This window comes from Salarias fasciatus, chromosome 12 (assembly GCF_902148845.1).
Source record: "Salarias fasciatus chromosome 12, fSalaFa1.1, whole genome shotgun sequence".
Classification (NCBI taxonomy): Eukaryota; Metazoa; Chordata; class Actinopteri; order Blenniiformes; family Blenniidae; genus Salarias; species Salarias fasciatus.
Genome location: NC_043756.1, coordinates 14100369 through 14121211, shown reverse-complemented (window position 1 = coordinate 14121211; position 20843 = coordinate 14100369). Strand labels below are relative to the sequence as shown.

At 44.2% G+C, this 20843-nt stretch overlaps 1 protein-coding gene across 15 annotated transcripts in view; it reads left to right on the top strand.

Annotated features, from left to right (window-relative positions):
- ank1a (ankyrin 1, erythrocytic a) overlaps positions 1-20843 on the top strand; it is a 79829-nt gene that overhangs the window by 54634 nt on the left and 4352 nt on the right. For 6 of the 15 annotated variants that reach the window (XM_030104570.1, XM_030104565.1, XM_030104563.1 and 3 more), the window contains 20 exons: positions 1327-1447; positions 1633-1711; positions 2090-2205; positions 2284-2508; positions 2597-2751; positions 2823-3034; positions 4783-4987; positions 5162-5258; positions 5388-5616; positions 6051-6179; positions 6300-6419; positions 6519-6603; positions 6724-6798; positions 7088-7219; positions 7320-7475; positions 13278-13926; positions 14095-14443; positions 16699-16782; positions 17338-17490; positions 19288-19386. In XM_030104570.1, coding sequence (XP_029960430.1) covers positions 1327-1447; positions 1633-1711; positions 2090-2205; positions 2284-2508; positions 2597-2751; positions 2823-3034; positions 4783-4987; positions 5162-5258; positions 5388-5616; positions 6051-6179; positions 6300-6419; positions 6519-6603; positions 6724-6798; positions 7088-7219; positions 7320-7475; positions 13278-13926; positions 14095-14443; positions 16699-16782; positions 17338-17490; positions 19288-19359 — 3443 coding nt within the window. In that variant the 3' untranslated portion in view covers positions 19360-19386. Of the gene's footprint in view, positions 1-1326; positions 1448-1632; positions 1712-2089; positions 2206-2283; positions 2509-2596; positions 2752-2822; positions 3035-4782; positions 4988-5161; positions 5259-5387; positions 5617-6050; positions 6180-6299; positions 6420-6518; positions 6604-6723; positions 6799-7087; positions 7220-7319; positions 7476-13277; positions 13927-14094; positions 14444-15103; positions 15748-16698; positions 16783-17337; positions 17491-19287; positions 19387-20843 lie in introns of those variants that run through there. The other 9 variants (XM_030104571.1, XM_030104568.1, XM_030104567.1 and 6 more) reach the window with 7 other exon arrangements.

Genomic DNA, 20843 nt, shown 5'->3' with positions numbered 1-20843 from the left:
CTTTAACTGAATGCACCTGCATCCTGATCTTTGGTCTTTTTACCAAATCACTGTTCGTCAGCTGTGTCTGCTGAGTGTCTTAAAAATTGTTACTGGAATTTGAATGGACTGAACACACAGAGACTTTTGCAGTTAGCCTTTAATTTCAAGAGACAAGTTACCCTTTTTGTTTTGTTTATTCTGGCCACTTTTTTTATTGAACCACTTAGTGTTAGCACTGCAGCTCACTGCACAGGATTTGGGATTTAATCAGGCAGGTGTTTACCAGGAAACAAAATGCACTGTGAGTATTGGACATGGATCCTTTAGTCTGGGAAAAAGAAAAAAAAAAACAAAAACACAATGGATAATAATAGATCAATACATTTGATTATTTTCAAGTCAATAATGTCACTGGATATTATGTCGTGATATTTTTAGTGTCCTGATAATTCAACCAGCAGATTGTCAGTGTGGCTCTAAATTTAGAAAGTAGTTGAGTCGCAGCCATAGATACGTCTCATGTCTGGATTGGTAAAGCTATCTGGGAGGAATTCTTGCGTATAGTGACGAAGCACACGTGTGCTACATGGGAGACAGAATATCCACAACTCCAGCGGACTCACATGATCCCGGGTGAAGTTCACACACAGAGTGTAATGACTCCTGTGACACACTTCAGGCTGTGAACCTTCAACAGACAGCCTCTCTCACACTCTACACTCGCCAGTTCACACCTTCAGGAGAGACTCATGCCGAACATGTAAACAATATTAAACGTTTTGTTGGGTAAGTAGTAAAAACCAACTGCGACTCACGCCCAGATGAGCAGTGTCCTGTCGATGTGATGTGTCGTGGTGGAGTGATGCTGTTCAAGATGTCTCTGTGTTTGTGTGTGTTTTTACCGCCATTCTCCTCATACTTCACTTCAGCCTGCATTTTACTGGCCTTTAACTCTCAAGAGCAAATATTTTTTATGATTAAGCTGCTTCAGTCTTTAAATGAGAAGAGTACACTGTATCTATATTGTGGACTGGACTCAATTTCTTATTTGTGAAGATATTGAAGTGTTCTTTGCCATATGTGTTGGACTCATTAATACTAAACTTCATTATAACATTCCTCTTTTGTCATCTTCTGTAGATGTGTCTATGCATAAATTGAAATAGTTTAACCAGTCTTACTTGTAACTGTCAGAGCCATCATCTAAGTCCTGGGCTGTCATTCTGTCTAACCTTTCCAGCCGCTTGTTAACAACATTGTCTTTTTCTTTCTCTCCTTCTCCTGTGCTGTTTCACCAACCTGACAACGGTCTGTTCGCTCTCTTTGGCATGTTGTTCTCTGAAGGAGAGGAGCTCTTGGGGACAGAAGGGGCCAGGTACATGAAGATGGATGACATGAAAGACCATGATGACGATTTCCTCTCCCCCAAGAAATCACTGGAGTACGAGAGAGGGCTGGGCACAGCGTAAGGGGGGCTGGGCGGGGAAGCAGGGGAGAGAGCCGAGCTGGTAGACATAACCTCATAACGTGGATGGATAGCAGGGGGCGCACCGTAGACACGCACTAACACCGGAACGAGCACTCGGGAGGAGCTGAGATGGAAAGACGTGTCTTCAGTCTGGCCTGTTTTTTTCTCTTGTCATGCAACAGAAATTACTCGCCAGCCATTCCCAGGATCCCCCGTGTTTCCCCAGAGACCGTTATCCTGAAGGAACACGAGATCGATCAGGTACGGAATGAAAGATTGGAAAATTAAGGCTGTAAGGGTTTGTTTATTCTTCATTGCTGCTCAAAAATAGATTTTCAGGTTTCTGTCCTTTATTTCAACACTGTTTTGGCAACTTTTTTTTTTTATTTATTTAATCCCCACATACACAGATATATTTACTTTTTTCTCCCTACATTCTCAACACTGGCTCGCTACTTGTTCCAAACTGTCCAGACGATTTAAGTTCTTCTCATATCGGTTTAAACATTTCCTTAAAATTAGATTTCTTGATTTAGCTCTTTTTAATAAACACCAAATGACCACAGATGGCTTGATTATTTTTGTCCCTCAGCATATTGTTTCCATTTGTTTGATTTGTTGTCTTTTCCTGTCTTGCAGCAACACACTCCGCTCCCACTGCCCAAAGAATATGACGAGGACTCCCTGATTCCCAGCAGCCCAGCCACAGAGACGTCGGACAACGTCAGCCCGGTGGCCAGTCCCATACACACAGGGTCAGACACAGGAAGATGTCCTCATTTGCTTCGTCTCTCTTTAATGTGCTAATTCCCGCCGTGTTGGTCCCGTCGCAGTTTCCTGGTCAGTTTCATGGTGGATGCCCGAGGCGGTTCAATGCGAGGCAGCAGGCATAATGGTCTGCGTGTCATCATACCTCCGCGGACGTGTGCGGCACCCACCCGTATTACCTGCCGCCTGGTGAAGCCGCAGAAGCTGACCAGCCCCCCTCCGCTGGTGGAGGGAGAGGGGCTGGCCAGCCGGATCATCTCCCTGGGCCCCGCAGGCATGCAGTTCCTGGGGTGAGAAACGGCAAAGTAGTGAAACATACATGGTCCAAAACATCTGCAGCGGTTTCTTTGTTCTCATGAGTGATTTTCTGTGTGACAGACCGGTCATTGTGGAGATCCCCCACTTTGCCGCTCTGGGTCGAGGCGACCGCGAGCTGGTCGTGCTGAGGAGCGAGAACGGCTCAGTCTGGAAAGAACACCGCAATCGCTATGGCGACGAAGTGTTGGAAACGATCCTCAACGGGATGGACGAGGGTAGGAGTTTAAAGACCTGGCTGCTTGAAAACGCACGGGAGGCGCCACTTCACCGTTTCTTCTGTCCTCAGACCTAGAAAGTCAAGAGGAACTCGGGAAGAAACGAATCCGCCGCATCATCTCCACCGACTTCCCTCTTTACTTCGCTGTCGTATCGCGCGTCCAGCAGGAGAGCGACCTGATTGGTCCAGAAGGAGGTTCGCTCACCAGCAAACTGGTGCCGATGGTCCAGGCCACGTTCCCTGAGACGGCAGTCACCAAACGGGTTCGCCTGGGGCTGCAGGTGAGCTGGGATGATGAGAAGATGGAAGGAGAGGAGAGACAGAATCGCTAATGCCTGTTTTTGCCTGAATAAAGCATGTTTGATTTACTTTGACTGATCGTGGAATGACTTGATCATATCAGCACTTGTGCCAAATCTTTCTGAATCAGTTGTCTGTTTGTTTAATTCATTTTCTGTATTTTTCACATTATAAAGAAACGCATTTGCCTTTCATGTCACATTTTGCATGCACTGGACACCTTGATATACTGATTTAGTGCTGATATGTTATTGTCTGTTTTGTTGTTTGCCATTATTTTATTTACACTGTTGGATAAACCCTGTTCTTGTATTAGATTTATTTGATATTCCTTAGAAATCCATACAGTTTTGTAGTTACCAGAAAAAGAAATTTGATTCCTTAAGTATTTTCTAGTGATATCCCTAGTAACTCTAAAAAGAAAAAAACACTATAAACTTCTTTTAGATCATCAGGAGTGAATCATATACAGAGGTACCACCTGATATTTAAGTAATTTTAAAGCTGTTCAAGCTGGTGACTTTCATTTGTGTGTTTGTAGGATTTCTCTGACACGAACACCAAAGTCAAGAAAAATCAGATGATCAGACTTATCACACAGAGTTAAAGGTGGTATTCCTCATGTACATTTTGGCACATTTCATAAGCTATGATTTCAACCTTCTTTGGTCGTCACTTCACTGTTAATTGTTTTGCCAAACTGACGTTGAAACAGAAGCTTCCAATATGGTTAAGCCAAAATTACAAATACAAACACAAAGCAGCAATTAAGCCGTGAAATCTTATTTATTTTGGCAAACTTCTACCTTTAATACTGATATCAGTTTCCAACAATTTCTAAATCTCTATTAAATGTAATTTTCTTTTTCTTCATTATATTTTCCATTATGAATATTTATGTTATAGACCTTCTCAGATATGCAAATTCTGGATTGCAATCTGTCATTTGCGTTTGATTTGGCTTGAACGTGTCGGACACACACTGTTTTCTGCATGCTCTGTTATCCTGCTTGAAGACTGTGTTTGCTTCAGGTTTTGTTTTTAACCACAGACTTAAAGCTTGCAGAGCTGAGAATGTTTCAGTCGTCCAGGCTGAAAGGTGGATCCAGCATGAATGGACCTTTTCCTGCATGATGTTGCTACTTTAGACACATAAATGATTTTATACGCTGCATATATTTTCTATATATACTAACCTGCTGCCACACATCCTATAACCTCCCAACTGAAGATAGAGAATGTAACTGAATAAGGACCATAGTAATTGTTTTATTATATAGATTACTTTATCATTTTAAGAGCATTTTATATATAAAGCTTAATGTTGTTGTAGCGATCGTGTTGTGAAAAACCACAGTGCCTTTTTCTTTGATATCTCCTGTATGATTGTAAAAAGGTTCTTGTTAACACACATCGTTACATTTTACAATAAAGAAAATCCTGAAAACCAGCTGTGTCGGTATTGTCTTTATAAATGTATGGTTTTAATATGTGTGGTACTCTATTCACTCTGGCCTTTTTCTCTCTCTTTCTCTTCATCTTTAATTTTTTCCTGATTCGACTGCCCTCTTCTCTTTTTTAATCCTTTTATTTTGGTCACTGCTGTCCTAATAACCCGTCATTTTTTTTTTTTTTTTCAATCAATCCCCATCGCCTCCTGCTGCTTCTCCGTTTCCTTCACGTCATCCAACCCGCGCCCCCATCCTCCATCGCTTGTTTGAAACCTCAGGCTCAGCCAGTTCCAGACGAGCTGGTTGCAAAGCTGCTGGGTAACCAGGCAAACTTTAGCCCCGTGGTCACTGTGGAGCCCCGGCGGCGCAAGTTCCACCGGCCCATCGGACTGCGCATCCCGCTGCCCCCGTCCTGGAGGGACAGTCCCCGGGACTCCGGGGAGGGCGACACCACCAGCCTGCGTCTGCTCTGCTCTGTCATAGGTACTGCAGCCCGGCGGCGAGAGCTTCGGAGAGCTGTTGTGTGTACAAGTTTAGAATCTTAGTGAATCAAAAACTGTGAAAAGTGTCGGCCTAAGCTGAAACGCTGGCTCTCTTCTGTAAACTCCTCGATGACCTTTGACCACTTTGAGCCCTCTCATGCTGTGTGACCCCCAGGTGGGACGGCCCCAGCTCAGTGGGAGGACATCACTGGCACCACCAAGCTCCTCTACGCCAATGACTGCGCCAGTTTCACAACCAACGTTTCAGCACGGTGAGTTCAGTTGCAGCTTTCCCCGCGTTTATATCTCGGCCCAGCTTTATTGTGCATTTGTCACCACGCGATATCGTTCCAGGTTGTTTCTGCTCCACATTTGCATCCTTTGTGTTGTCGTTCTCTCAGATTCTGGCTTGCCGACTGTCCTCGGACGGCTGAGGCCGTGTCCTTTGCCAACCTGCTGTACAGAGAGCTGTCAGCCGTACCCTACATGGCCAAATTTGTGGTGTTCGCCAAGATGAACGAGCTCCGCGAGGGCCGCCTGCGCTGCTACTGCATGACCGACGACAAGATGGACAAAACTCTGGAGCAACATGAGAACTTCACAGAGGTCGCTCGCAGCAGAGACATAGAGGTCAGTGCAGAGACGAGGACGGGGATTGACCCACACTTTGGACGTATGACCTGGAAAACTAATGCAGAGTTAAATCTTCAATATTTGCTGAGTATTTACGTTTTCATTCAAATGCAAAGTACCTCTCACAAGTTTGTGTCTACAAAGCAAAACTCTGTAAACTTCCAGCTATTTAAGTTCTTTATGGTGCCATGTATGTTCTTCCAAATGTTTTCTGTTTGTTTGGTTTAATATAACTAATTTTTGGATGGATTTTGGAAAAGTGGCCACTTCATACGCTGCACCTTGGAATCATTTTCAAAAAGCTCTCAACCTGGAAACTCTCATGTTAAAGAACAAGTTCTAGTTTAGTATGTTTAAAGAAGAAAAATCGATACTTCTATGAAAAACAGATTTTGTAAAATCAAGACATTGAACAATCGCTGGTCGTGCAGGTGATGGAGGGAATGCCGCTTCACCTGGAGTGTTCAGGGAATCTGGTCCCTGTGAGGAAGGCCGCCCAGCAGCCTCGCTGCTTCAGCTTCCAGGCCTTCAGGGACAACCGTCTTCCTGTTTCTGTCAAGGTGCAACCTTTTTATTCTCATTTTGTTTTGTCGCTCACAGTTACTTGATTAGCTTTGTCTTAATTTTTCCGATGGATCACTCTTCGTGTTTTCAGCGCTCTCTGTATTCGTGTTTCTCAGGTGAGAGACAGCAGTAAAGAGCCCACTGGATTTCTGTCTTTCCTGCGTAAGACCACCAAGTATGAGGACAGTCAGCACGTCCTCTGCAACCTCAACATCACCATGCCCCCATGCATCAAGGTAAAGCCTTCACAAAATATATATACTACAAGCAAAATGCTTATGCTAAATTTATTTCTCCTTGAGGTGAATTCTGTGGTGTTTGTTTGCTGCTGGCAGATTATCGGGAGTGAAGATCGGAGGCGAACTCTGACCCCACTGGCATTAAGAGAAAGATACAGCGCTCTGAATGAGCCTGCTATGGGTATGAGCTTATCGCTGTCTGCTTGATAAACCTTTTAATCATATTACTTCATGTACAGCAGGTTGTATGAATGTACAGTACATATGCAGCATTTCACGGCTTCTGCTCTGGTTTCTGCAGCTTCCATGACGGCCATGGAGCGGACAGAGCTGAAGATGGCCGTGATCGCAGAGCAGCTGGGCCTGAGCTGGGCTGGTGAGCGAACACACAAATCCACTAAATCTGGTCATGTATGGTACACCATCTATGTTTACCTTCTGTCTAACAAGCTCGCCTGCTGATCAAACAAAGTTATAACATGGTGCTCAGCCAATGAAACCAATTATTTTTCCGCCTCCCTGCCAAGAGCCGTGGCTATTCTACACAGCGAGCTTCCTCTTCTGGCTACTGTGAGGCGGCGCATCATTCCAAGAGCAGCGCCGTGCGTGCCACAACAGCGTTACTCATACTCTGAGTCACTTAAATATTTTCCCTTGCTGAACAGAGTTGGCGCGCGAGCTTCAGCTCAGTGTGGACGACATCAACAAGATCCGCGTGGAGAATCCCAACTCGCTGCTGGAGCAGAGCTCGGCGCTGCTCAACCTGTGGGCCACTCGAGAAGGCAAGAGGGCCAAGAGTGAGTGCATGATCACCGAGTGTACTGCTCACTTGATGTTAGTTCCTAAAAAGTTATTTTTTTTGTTAAAAGCAAAGCTCTGTCCTTCCCCTCGCTGCAGTGGAGACCTTGTACACGGCTCTGAAAAGCATCGACCGGATGGACATCATCAACATGCTGGAGGGTCAGCCGGCTCAGCCCGCAAGGCAAGGCTCCCGCGACATGAGCAGACGCCGGCACAACGAGAGAGACCACCTTTCCCCCGGTATTACCAATGGTAAGCTCCCTCCACAGACCCCACAGTGCATCCCCTTCCCTGTCGTCCCTTTCCGCCTTGACCCCGAGACACTTTCCCAATAAACATACGTCCTCCTCCCTCCGATGTCCTCAAACAGGCCCGGTTACGTCTGTTCCCCTCTGAACTCTTCATGTTTTGTCTCACGTTTATTTCCAGTGTTGCTCTTGTGTATCAAGCTGCCACAGACATGACACCTTTGCAGGTTTTTACCTCAGCAGCATGCAGAAGGACTCAGGACACTCCTACTGTACCACAGTAAAGCCTTTGGTCATTCATCACATGATTCATTTATTTACTAGCATGAGGACTGGAAAATGCAGCGAACCACACAGGAAAATGGCTCCATGGTGAATGCTGGGGATCGTTGTACTGATATCACAGAAATAAATTAAGAATCATGTCCTGAATAGTTAAGGTTTATTTTGTTTGTGAGGTGGATAGGTTATGTACTGCCCACATTGAATAAATAACGTAGTCAACACATGAAACAAAAGAATATTTTAGATTTTTAATGCATCTTTTTAAATTCTTGAGTTGTAAATGCTATTCATGATACTCTGTCTTTGTCATACATGATACAGCCCACATAAATCACACCTATAACTAAGCATATCTGGTCTTCTTACCAGTTGTCCGTCCTCGGTCTTTTGCTCTTTTTCCTCATGGTTTCATTCACACATGCATACTGTGCGCTACATCTTATTGACTCCATTTTCACTCACGGACTGGCGTGAGCGCCTCGTTCCTCCCGGACCGACTGCTCTTCTCTGCATCCAGTGCGGATGACGGGTTAGTCTGACGGGCGACGGGTGAAAACCGGAGCAATAATCACAGATGTAACAATGCATATGGATGCAACCATGACGGTCAACGGGTGAAAAGGGAGACATTCAGATCACCAGTGCAGTGAATCTGATAGCCGTGTATCTGTCTTCTCTGTCTCTCTGTCGACTTCCTGTCTCCCAAAAGCCGTTCCTACTTTAAATCGGTGGGTTTAGAATTGAAGGTATTTTAATATTAATGATTGCTGTATACTTTTTCAAAGCGCATCATGGACTTGGAATTCAGTTTTATTGTTTTGGAGTGTGTGTAAAATGAAAACTAAAACAAATCTTATGACAAGAAGAAAGATCTGAAGGTGATGACAACAAAATAGAAGGATTTTGTGTTTTAAAGGCAGAGGAGTGGATGCTACAAGGCTTGGGGGTGTTTAGTTCATCGTTTAATGCATAAATATAGCTTAAAATATTATCAACCGGTTCTGTTTATTATCAACACAAAACTCTCCAAAGTAAATTCAAATACTGTACATGTGCTAAATATTATTCTGGAAAAATAAAATACTTAACACTGAGATTTACAACCACTTTGCTTTTATCTTTCGAAAGATGTAATGTATTGCCTGAGGACCCACCATTGACGTGTTTTATTCCAGAAATCCAGATTTTAACCAGAATTTAACACCTGTGTTTGTGGTAATCTCTGTGACTTTGCATTTAGAGTTAGTCTCTGGATTTTCACTCCATTAGTAAGAGTTCTTTACTTTCAAAGACCTTTTCTAATTTGTGTTTTGTCTGCTGGTGAAGTAGCTGCAGTGGAGTCAGAGGTGGGGGGGGGGGGGTTAAGCAGAGCAGAGGGGGTTATATCCCAATAAATCACAACTCGTACATAATAATCTTTAGTGAAATCACCCTACGTGCAAACAAAAGTTCTTCTCGCATTTTTACACAAAATGTTTCCTTTGCTTTGTTAAAATATCTTTAAGGTTTCACTTTTCCTCTGTAGTTATTCAGTGCACCTCTACAGTAAGTAAGCGTATGTTTAAGGTTCATTATATCCCAGTGAGAACATACAAACCCTAAATGCTGGTAGCGTGACACCTCTTCTTCCAGACTCCTGCGAAGGGGCATCTCGATTCTGTCTGCTTGTTTGTGCATGGGGAGTAGTCTGAGCCTCTGTAGGGTTAATGTCGGTGCACTGGATGTTCTTTTGGGAGCCCTGTTTTCATTCCCTGTGAATCTGTCCCCCTCTCTGTGTTTCTCTGGACATGTCATCTGCAGCCTAGCCGCCCTACTCTTCCTCCTTCTCACTCCTCTCCGAACTCTGACCTCATGCCGACCTCATGTTGACCTCTGACCCACATCTCTAGCTTTTATTTATTTGCGACTAGTGCATTTTTCTTTATTTTTAACTCTTGAAACCCCCACCTTTATTTAAATGTCCGCCCTGTGCCGGACACCCCTCACACAGACTGTGTACTCAGCACCCACTGGGAGGGGGGAGGTGACCCTCGCTCTCTCTCACTGTTTCTGTCTGTTTTCATCACCCTTTTTTATACTCCTCCTCCTCCTCCTCTCTCGCTGCCCTTCTCTTTCTCTCTCTCTCTCTCTCTCTCTCTCTCTCTCTGTCCTTTTCCCTGTTTTTCCCATCCCTTCTTTCCTTGCGTTCCTGCACGTCAGCATGTGCACACGACTTTCATTGCTCATCTCGCCCTGTGTTTGCATGGAGACACCGGGGACGAGGGGCGTCAGCAACTCTGGCTTGTCGGAGATGATGCTTGGAGCACACTTGCACCGGACACTGCACCCCGAAGCTGCTTGACAAACACACGTGTGTGTGTGTGTCCGTGCATGGCATGCACACTGAGAATGACGCCACGAGTCTGTCTCTTTACTCCTCACCGGTCTGTCCTCAAGGGGGGGGTTAAAAAAGGCCTCAAACCTTTTTTGTGACCTGTTACTTGTGTTTGCTCTGTTCATGTATGAGTGTTGTGGTTGGTTTTGTGTGTCACTAATTTCTATATGAAGTGTTTGTGGGTTTTTTTGTGTGAAATTCACATTTTCAATGTCTTTTTGAGTGTTCTGTGTCGTTGAAATCTGACTGTTACACACCTTGTTGTAAATGTCTCTTCACATTATTTAATGTAAACTCTCGAATCATCCTGTGTGTGTTAGTGTTGGCGTCTTTATATGTCTTTTACTTTGTGAAATGTTTTTTTGTCTCCTATGTATAATATGTTTCTCCAACGTGTCTGTGGGAAAAAGTTTATTTCCTTCACATATAGCTTCACTTATTACTTTGTATATATTTCATTTAAATTGGGGAATTCAGGCAAAAGCGCCCTTTTGCATTTTTCTCTCATCATTTTCTGTCGTTTAACTGTCTTTATTTCACCATCATTCTCAAAAATTCATTCGAAGCCAAATGTATTGCAGACAAAAAAATTCTCATTCATATATTTGTGTTGTTTGTCTGAAAAAAGCAAGCTCATCCTCCATGGCTTCAGATCTCGTTGTACAATGAATAGAATACATCAGTGTGTTTTCAACAGACGTACCAGATGCAACAGAATACAGTACAGCAGGATTTAATTATCAGTGTTTAATCGCTGCCATACTGTTTAGCAGCATGCTGCTGGTAGTGTAGATAAACAGAATGACAGGATTGAGGGTTATTGCCTTGAATAGAGGATGGGATGGGGTGAATTTGGCTTCCTGGGGTAGAACCTATTTTTCACTTTATTTGGTGAGAGGGATTTGGAGAGTCTGTATCTTTAATGAAAACAGCGGGGAGAGGAGGTGATGCTCATGGCGGGCAGGATCCTTTATGAAGAATTTCCCTCTGGGATAAATGAAGTATTTTCTATTCTATTCTATTCTATGATACACTGAGCCCTTTTTTCAGTTGATTATTGTGAATATCTCTGATTTAATGATCTGTTTATGATATGCTCTGACACCCTCACCACGTGCTGAAGGTCCTTCCTGTTTTCATGGGACAGCCTCACAGTGCAGCAGTATGTTCCTCCATGGCTGACAGCACTGCTCGTTGTTTAGCTACATCACTGCTGTATGCACATTTTCTTTAGTATGTGCCAGTAAAGTCAGGGTAATTTTTTAACCTAACGTACAATGTACTCTATTCCTGCAGATTTATATGATACAATAAGTTATTTAGATAAGAATTATGAGTCGCAACTTACATTTCCATCATACTATAATTCATAATGAGCTGAATTGGCTGGTACGAGGACTCAAAAGGAGATTGGTTTCATTTCAATTTTGTTGAAGATTATTATAATTGTTATTTCAACAATATCCCTCAGATTTCAATTTTCATAATCCAAATAAACTATAACAACCCATTTGAAATGTACTAAACAGAGCAAGCAGTAACTTCACCTAAGGACTTCTATTTTAAATTGCTGTTCTCATAACTATTTGCCTTTGTGTTTAGTTTGTTTTCTTTTTTAGTGGCCAAAACATGAACAAAAAAAATACTGTGTTTAGTTATGATTAATAGTTTGTGCAGACAAGTGACCACGGTTTGCAGAGTGAAAGAGAAAGTAGGGCAAAGGGGTCTCTTTGGCCACTTGGACTCTCAAATATCTCCTGCACTCTCAGCATTCGTCTGCTGCCAGCCATGAATCATGTTACACCCTGTGCTCTGCAGTTTCCTCACTGTACAGTTTATGCATTCTCTCTCTCTCTCTCTCTCTCTCTCTCTCTCTCTCTCTCTCTCTCTCTCTCTCTCTCTCTCTCTCTCTCCCTCTCTCCATCTGGTCACGCATTCGGAGAATCTCTTGTTGCTGTACTGCATGCTTTTCACTGTTATCATCCTCCTTCCTTTTTCATCTGGTGGTTTATTCAATCATACAATCTTATACTCATCCTTTGCCTAAACTAAAGTGCCATTCTTTTGTTGCATCAACTATACTCATTTACTCAAGTGTCGCACAACTTTAGAATGGTTTTTGTAGCGAAAACAAGTTTTTAAACTGAGAAGCTGCATTTGTGTGTTTTGGGTTTGGGTTCATATACAGTCATCGTCACACAGTCTGGCATTGTGCTCTGTCATTCCAAAGTAGTTTCACACTATAGGCAAAGTGTTTTCATCCAAAGTGTCTGAGAAACAGCTGTAGGAGTGACCTGAGTCCACAGCACATGAACAACATGCACTTTTATTGATATATTTGCATTTGAAATATTAATGTGCATTTTTGTTTGAGGCAGCAACTGTGTGTCTTTCCCAGAGGAAAAAAAATGACAAACTGTGTTTGCAAGAGTATTAACAATACAATAAGTTTAATGTTTCTAGAGCTGTGGTGTATTGAATACATTATAATAAATGTATGTGTCAGTGAGAGAACAAGCAGCTGTGTGGAGTGTGAGAGTGTGTATGTGCACCTGTGTGTAAGGAGAATCTGAGATTGCCTGCGTGCATGCTATCCAGCCTGATAACAATATTAACCTGCCTGTTTCTGAGTGGACTGGAGTGCATGCTTTTATGAGAGTGACTGTATGTGCGTGTTAGGATGAGCCAGAGAGAGAGTGTGTACCTGCTGGACAGGTGTGAGTAATCCCTCTCCGTCTCCCCCTGCAGGTGGCAGCCAGCAGAGCAGCATCAGTCACTGCTGGGTTCGAACCTCAGTCTCAGTCTCTCGGTCCATCTGGCTGTGTCTGCTGCTGCTGCCGCTGCTGCTCTCACCGTCAGCGCTGGCTGATTGAGCTTGACAAACCCCACGTCTAAAAGCTGCCCTTGCTCTCTTGTCCTATGCTCCGTGCACATTTCTTCCAGCTCCTACTGTCTTGGCCCTACCCCTCTCTCCCTTCCCAATCCTCTCCCATTTGTCCCTTCAGCCTCCTCTACTCCTCCCCTGAGATGCCCAGTTCCAGGGCAGGGGCACTTACCCCCCTCCCAGGGTCCTGATGCTGTGGGGGTGAGGTGGGGAGCGAGGCGGGGGGGCCGGGTGTCAGTGTGCCTCTCTCTGTCTCGCTCCAGGTTATGGGCTCGCGCAGGAAGAGCTTCTTTCACCGGCCTCCATGCAGTACAGCCTGCCCTCTCCGCTGGGCGCTGAGCCTTACTGGCAAGAGGTCTCCAGTCTGGACTGTGCTCCCATTGCCACCACAGAAGAAGACACCCTGATGGAGATGTCGGACGTGCAGGTGTGGCCCTCGGGCAACAGCCCCTCCCTGGTGCCGGTGGAGGACTCGTCGCTGGAGTGCAGCAATGCCGATGACTCAGAGGGTCTGCTGGGGCTGCCCTACGGAAGTCTGGGTCGGCCGGCGAGTCAGGCCAGTGCAGCCAGCGGAGGGGGCGGGGTGCTGAGTGGCTCCATTGAGCTGCCCGAAGACGATTCAGAGATGGGCGTTGACTCAATCAGCACGACCACGCCGGCCTCGCTCGGGGGTACCATCGCTGGGATCAATCTTAATGGGCTGAACAATGGTCAGGGGTCAGAGGCAAGTTCGGAGGCATCAGCCGTCACGAGTACGACTGGTGGTGATGGAGCTGGAGGAGGAGGTGGTGGAAGAGAAGGCGGGACGGGCTCAGTGGACGGGCTTTCTCTTGTTGCAGGACAGCAAAGGGTGTACGCTCGCTTGAGTGAGTCACCTGGTCTGAGCTGTGTTGCTGATCGCAATGGAGATAGGTGAGTCGGGCCTCTGTACGCCTCTCAGGTGGTGCACAGTCAAAATTAATGAATCCCCCCTTTAACCTGCATGTTAATGACAATCCAATGAAGAGAAGCTGAAGGCTTATGAAAAGTGTTTCATTGTGAAAGTACAACTTCAACATTGAGCCACTGGTGTCCTTTCAGGTCAGGTAATGGTGGCAACGGAGGAGGTGGAGGCTCTTTCCTTTCCTACCTGCAGGAACAGACGGGACCGGGGTGGATCCCTGTCACCGACCCTACCCAGGCCTGGGTGGGAAACCAACCCAAACCCAGGCAAGCCATGGAAACAATGATGTCGTCAGTGCGTAACGCCGTGGACGTGGACCCATCCTGCGTGTCCCCGGAGGCCTTGCTCCAGCCTGTGAGGGACATGGGGCACTCTGAGATCTTGCGGGGGCACTTCAGGGGCACCCAGCCATTTGAGAAGGGCCTCGGCTTTCCGCACAGGGTTCCAGAACTAAGGGCTTGGGACGACGTCCGCCTGAAGGGTCAGGTGAGTGAAGTAGACATCAGCTTGTTGTGCTATTAGCCATGGCACTGAAACGGCAGAAACTGCATTTTTCCTACAGCAAGACTGGCTAACATATAAACTGGAAATGGTCCAGTTGCTTGCAGCACTCGTGTTTGATTTGGCAGATACATTGCTGTGCCACAGATTTATGTCTATTTTAATGACACCAGATGGTCTGAGGTCTGACACATTCTGGCTCTCATTTTGATTTCTTAACTCCTCTCCTGAAAGCTGAAACTGGCTGAAAGTGTAAATCAACATGTTATTATGAAATGATTGATCCTAGAACCACACAGCCACATAGGATAGATAGGAGGGCCCAACATGGGCACAACTAGCACGTCGGGCCAAATATAGAACACGTCCTCACTCTCCCGCTCATATTACACCATCCCCACCCCAGTCAGTCCCACATGTGAACTTTCTGGCACAAGACAGACACACTGCACTGTAAAGGACAGTCCATGAAATGGCTGAAGAGCAAAAATAGAGAGCTGTATTTAGGCCCTTTGTGGACTTGGTACTGTTCTGTATGAGCGTCACAGTCAATTTTGAGTTTGCCTGAAGGTAATAAGTGCTCTCTAACTGGATATAAAAAAAAAAAATTCAAAGAAATGGTGGTGTGGATACTAAGGAATATTTTTAAGTGAATGCGTGAAGAAAGTTCCCTAGTGTTTTTACTGGAGCACACAAAGCTACTGAATAGGCTGGAGGTATTTAAAGACCACAGATCACATGATCAGAAAGTGAGAGAGGAGGGAAAAGACGCCCCCCTGAAGTTTGGCTTGCTTCGATGTCTTTGACCGGGGACTCCTGACCTGACAGTGAGAAGACGAGAGAGAGGAGATCTCGGGAGAAGGGCCCACTGCCCCAGCAAATGGATATGAACTGAAAGAGACAACAGCAGTTTGACCGAACCACTGACAGAAGGCACTCTGTCTGCAGCTGTTACCTCCTCTCTTAAGCTGAGAGACGGCTGTGTGGCAACCCGGAGTTGCTGCGGTCTGACGGTCTGAGGTCGGAGCCGTGCCTTGCTGTGTGGACTTGCTGGGGGTCAAAGTGGGGCAATGTGGGCCCTGGTGACTGAGCTCCTCTTCAGCTTCGTGCTGCTGGCGTTCCTGGTCATCAGCTGTCAGAACGTCCTCCACATAGCCAGCGGCTCAGTGCGCTCGGTGCTCACCTACATACACGCTCGGCTGGACTACGAGCTTGGCGAGGTCGAAGGAGTCGCCGACGAAGAGGAGAACGTCACCACCAGAGTGGTCCGACGCAGGGTCATCCTCAAGGTACCGAGATGAGAGGGACTGAGGAGGGACAAGTAGTACATTGGAAGAAAGGACTGACTGACAGACACACAGTGACTGAAGGAAAAGACAGGACAATACTGCTGAATGACTGAATGACTGAAGTATGAAGTGACTCTCTGAGATTTGTAAGTTTGGCTTGCGGTAATGAATGGTCTGTTTTAGTGTAGTCATTTGGACTGAGGTGACCAGTACTTGAAAACGTTGTTTAGTTCAATTCACCATGGCAATCTATCCGTGGGTGTCCAGTCTTTGCTACCAACTATCAACCGAATGCTGTTAAAGCGCACGTAATATTTTCATTAGATTAAAAAACATAAGAAAATGCATACAGTGCTAATACTCTGTCCTCCATTAATATCACTGTATGAAAATACTTCATCATTACTGCAGCCGTCTGACTACATCCACCTTCTCTTTTCACTCTTGTAAATAGATTGTCTTCAGCTCAACAAGTTTAGACTCCTGTGCTATAAAAAAAAAAGCCTAAAAGACCCTCTGGCATTTTGTCTCTTCCTCCTGCAGCCCTAACTCCCTCAATGTCAAATCTCTATTGAAGTCCCTTTCAAGTTGATGCCGCCTTTCCTCGCTCCGATCCCCCCCGAGTCTGGCTTCAGACATGCTGCAGATTATCATGGACTAAAACATATTGTTATGAACCTCATCAACTGCAATTACAAGTGCCACCAAGGGATATTAGTGAGCACTGTGAATCCCAACAGTTGGATTTTCCTCGCCTGCACAAACAATCTTTTAACCCTCTCAGCCATCTGTTGTTTATCTGCCTGCCTGCGTTTCCTGGTCGTGGAGGGATTCATGGCTTGCCAATTACTGCATTGCAGTGACAGCTATTTCAACATGCTTTAAATCTGCAGTTTGAAAAACAAAAAAAAGGAAACTCCATTTAGGTGTATTTTTCTTTTTCACCCACAGGGTGATGAGGCTGAAGATCTTCCCGGAGAACAAGTGAGCGAGGAGCAGTTCACAGATGAACATGGAAACATTGTCACAAAAAAGGTCAGCCTCAAGCCGAGCCGGGCCATTTAGGGCCCAGTTGTGTTGAAGCTGTTTCTATGGAGGCTCTGCAGACAGTGACACAGCTTTTCTAAGTGATGGCGAACTGTCCAACAGGTGTGTGCACAAATGGTTTGATAAGTAACTCTGCAGATGGCAGATTACGTGTCTCCAGTGTCCATGTTGTGAGCAAACCCTAAAACACAACACGATGAAATTTTACAAGAAGCGGTTTCTGCTCGAAACCTTTTAAAACTCTTTTGCAGACACACTGGTTGGGCAATTTGGTGTCACTGTAAAAAAACTCTTGTCAGGCGCCAACGTAGAAAGACGTCTCCAACAATATGCATGGTTTCAGTGTCACAGAACCTGTACAACATTTCCTCACGGAATGATTATTAAAAAAATAATCATTATTTACATCAAACATTTTCTGTTAGTCACTTTTTAAAATGATTTTTTTTTCCATAAACAGAAATTTTCACTACATTTTCCACTGTGCTTTCATCCATCACTCTCTCCCACCCTCCCATGTGTGTGTGTGTGTGTGTATGATAGATTGTGCGTAAGGTTGTGCGTAGAGGGAAGGGTTCAGGTGAGGAGGGGGTTCAGGACGTGAGCGTGGAGGGGTCTCTGCAGGACGCCAACGAGCTGGAGATCGATGCCGAGCAGTTCATGAGCTACGCCGTCTTGGGTCGGGACAGCACCAAGGTGGGCTTCTGATCTGCAGCCAGGCAGCTCTCTTTCTCCCCCCCCAGAGGGTCCCGCTGTTAGTCAGGCTTTGCTGTGAGTTCTTGGAGCCACAATGGACTGAATCAATCACATGATGCAGTTGAACACCATCCGACAAGGCTGTGTTTGGTCTAAATCCATGTAGTGAATCGGTGTAAATCTGGGCCATGGATTTACAGACTTGTTGTAGCTGAACCTGCATGAGCACACTTTGTTAGTGGTCTCAGGATATTTAGAAGTTGTAGCCTATAATTGTGTGCCAAACAGTCACTGCAGAGGATAGTGAGATGTATGTTTGGTTGTTTGTTTGACTGTTGACTTTCTGTACCATTAATATCCACCTAAAATTTCTGTCTTGTGTCCATCTTCTTGCATGAAAGAGATTTTGATATATTGACTTGTGGTGCTGTTTTTGCTTTGGTTTCGGTGCTCACGGTTCATCAGCTTATTCAGGGTTTCATCTCTATGCCACATCTATACACTCCATGTTTGTTTCTCACACCTAAATGACTGAGTGAAATGATTGTGCATCCTTGAGATATTTATATTTTCCATTATATCCCCACTGAAAACAGTGACTCTTCTGTCCTTTTTTGTTTTGTTTTGTTTTTTTCCTCCTTCATTAAAGTTTATAGTCCTTCAACTGTGACTGTGTGCCTTGTCACTCCGACCTAGCAGAGTCTGAATCAGAGCGGAGTCAAATATTATTTACAGCAGGGTTGTCAACATCATCAGAGGATAAAATCCACTGTGGAAAATTTACACAGAAACACCTAACTCAAATTGTAGCATAAAGTATCTGCCAATCTTATTTTATCCACTGCAGTAGCTCAACACTGAGACCCAAAGCACATGGTACCAAATCTCATAGTAGTTCAGTAAATGCTGCTTTCATTGATAATGGAACAGTTGAATTTGGAATACGGTGAATGTTACCAGGGTGAGTTTATGAAAACATGCATCTGCTAGCATTAGTCTGGATATATTGTGGCAGATAACAGTTAAGACTGCACTTGTTCTAAAAATTAATCTGGTTAATTTTAGGATTGATAATAAAAAAGCTCATTAATTTTGCATATTTTAAAAAAATGCACTCAAGTGTTTGTTCTAAGACAAAACGCAGTTGTCATTATTTTTAAATGGTTTGTTTATATTTTGCTCCTCATCTCCCAGTGAGCCAAACAGAACCTGAACTGAGCTAAAATAAGTTTAACACCCCGGACTGACGGTCATTTATGGGTTTCAAGATTGTACTCACCCATTGATTCAGACTATGAGGTATCCACTAGAAAACATTAATGACATCCAGGTATATCATTTATCTAAAACATCATTCAGCTTTAGAAGTCATGTTGGAAAATGTCTGGAAATATTATTTGGCCCTACTCTGAATGGAAAATGTGGTTTCTTATCTATCTTCCAAACTGCCAGCCATCACTTCTGTCCTTGCTTGACTGTTTTCATAATTTCTTTCTTTTTCTTTCCCTCCCTTTCCTCTGTCATCATTTATCCGTCTGTGACATTTTTTTTTGTGCCATCTCTTGTGTTGACTCCCCTGTATGTTCCCGCTTCTTCTTTACTGTGGCGCCATTTGCTTCCTCTGCGGGTCTGTATCTGTGTTCCTTTCTTCTCCTCCCGCCTCTGTCTCTTTCTCCATCATTTTACCCTCCCTTACTAATGACTCCCTCAACCTCTTGTCCTGCTGCTGCCATCTCACCTTTTCTCGAACCCTGCAACTCCTCTGCCCTCGACCCCCTTCCATCCCCCCCGATGTAGCCCGATACTATGGATGTGAAGAAAGGTGCTCAGATAGTGAAATGTGCCAGTCTGCGGAGAGTTAAGCAGTGAGGCAGACTGAGAGCTGCGTTCCCGCAGGTACGGGACTGACCCACAGCGCCGCCTCTCCACTGTGGGCGAGACCATTTAATCCACTGTCTTTGGATTAAATGCAGCTGAATGTACATTTAATTCAATACTAATCATGCCTAACATGATGCTGGCATCACAAAACAATATTTAAACCTTTATATTTATACACAGTGCAGACAAAAAAAATTATTTGTTACCTTTTCAGCAAAAATTGTGCAAATATGACAAAAAAAAAAAAACATGTTTTAAGTCTGATTAAAGGGATACTTCAACATTTTGGCAAATTGGCCCATTTAACACAATTCCTTAGTCATTTCGAACAGCATACTTACTTTTTTTGTGAGGGCGAGCTGTTGTTTATTCAGAGGTGAGTCTGGGAAGGTTTTCGGGACGGACACAATGAAAGTGAATGGTATTTTTGTTCCTCCTCGTCAAACTCATGAAATACAAAATCCAACAACCCCAAAACACTTTGGTGGACATGTTATAATCTGCACATTCACTACGCTGTGGAACACCAACAAATAATATTGTAGCGTTACGACACTGAAGCAAATACTGGAAACTACGTTTTCTTTTGAAATCACTTCGCCCAGACGTCAAATTTAGTACGTAGTTCCGTCTTAGCAATCTTCGCATAAACAACTCAATCTTGTAATTTTGCATTAATATTTCACAGCGTAGTGAATGTGCGGATTATAACATGTCCACCAAAGTGTTTTGGCGTTGTTGGATTTTGTATTTCATGAGTTTGATGAGGGGAAGCAAAAATACCATTCACTTCCATTGTGTCCGTCCCGAAAACCTTCCCCGACTCACCTCTGGATAAACAACAGCTCGCCCTCACAAAAAAAGTAAGTATGCTGTTCGAAATGACTAAGGAATTGCGCTAAATGGGCCAATTTGCCAAAATGTTGAAGTATCCCTTTAATGTTGAATTGAATTGTATTTGGTCACCTTCATTTTTACTCTGACTGATATGAAGTGAGAAGACAAAATGCTTTTCACTTATCAAGACGCTTTATGCTGTAATGAAGCTGTATTCGACTCACAAATTCCTGAATAAACTGAATAAATTACAGCCGCTTGCCTTCTGGCAATTACTTTTCAATGTTTACATCAGATATGGAGTTATATTTGTGAAGAATTAGCCATAATGGAAATTAATCATTCATGTTCTCTTTAAAACCTCTTAAGGACCACCTCTGAGTTGATTTTCTGTGATTATACATGTTCAAAATGCCAAAATCTATGGTTTACAGAGCTTCTCACTTATATCCTTAATCAGAGAGGATGGTCCTCGAGGGGTTAATAAACCTAATGTCAGTTATGTAATATTTCTATAAGAGTCTCAGCACAAAAGAGATGAAACTAGAAAATGAAGGTGTCCTATTGTTTCATCAATAATGGGACACAAATATAAATCCACAAGTTTGATGTAAATAGTAGTGGCAGTGAACGGT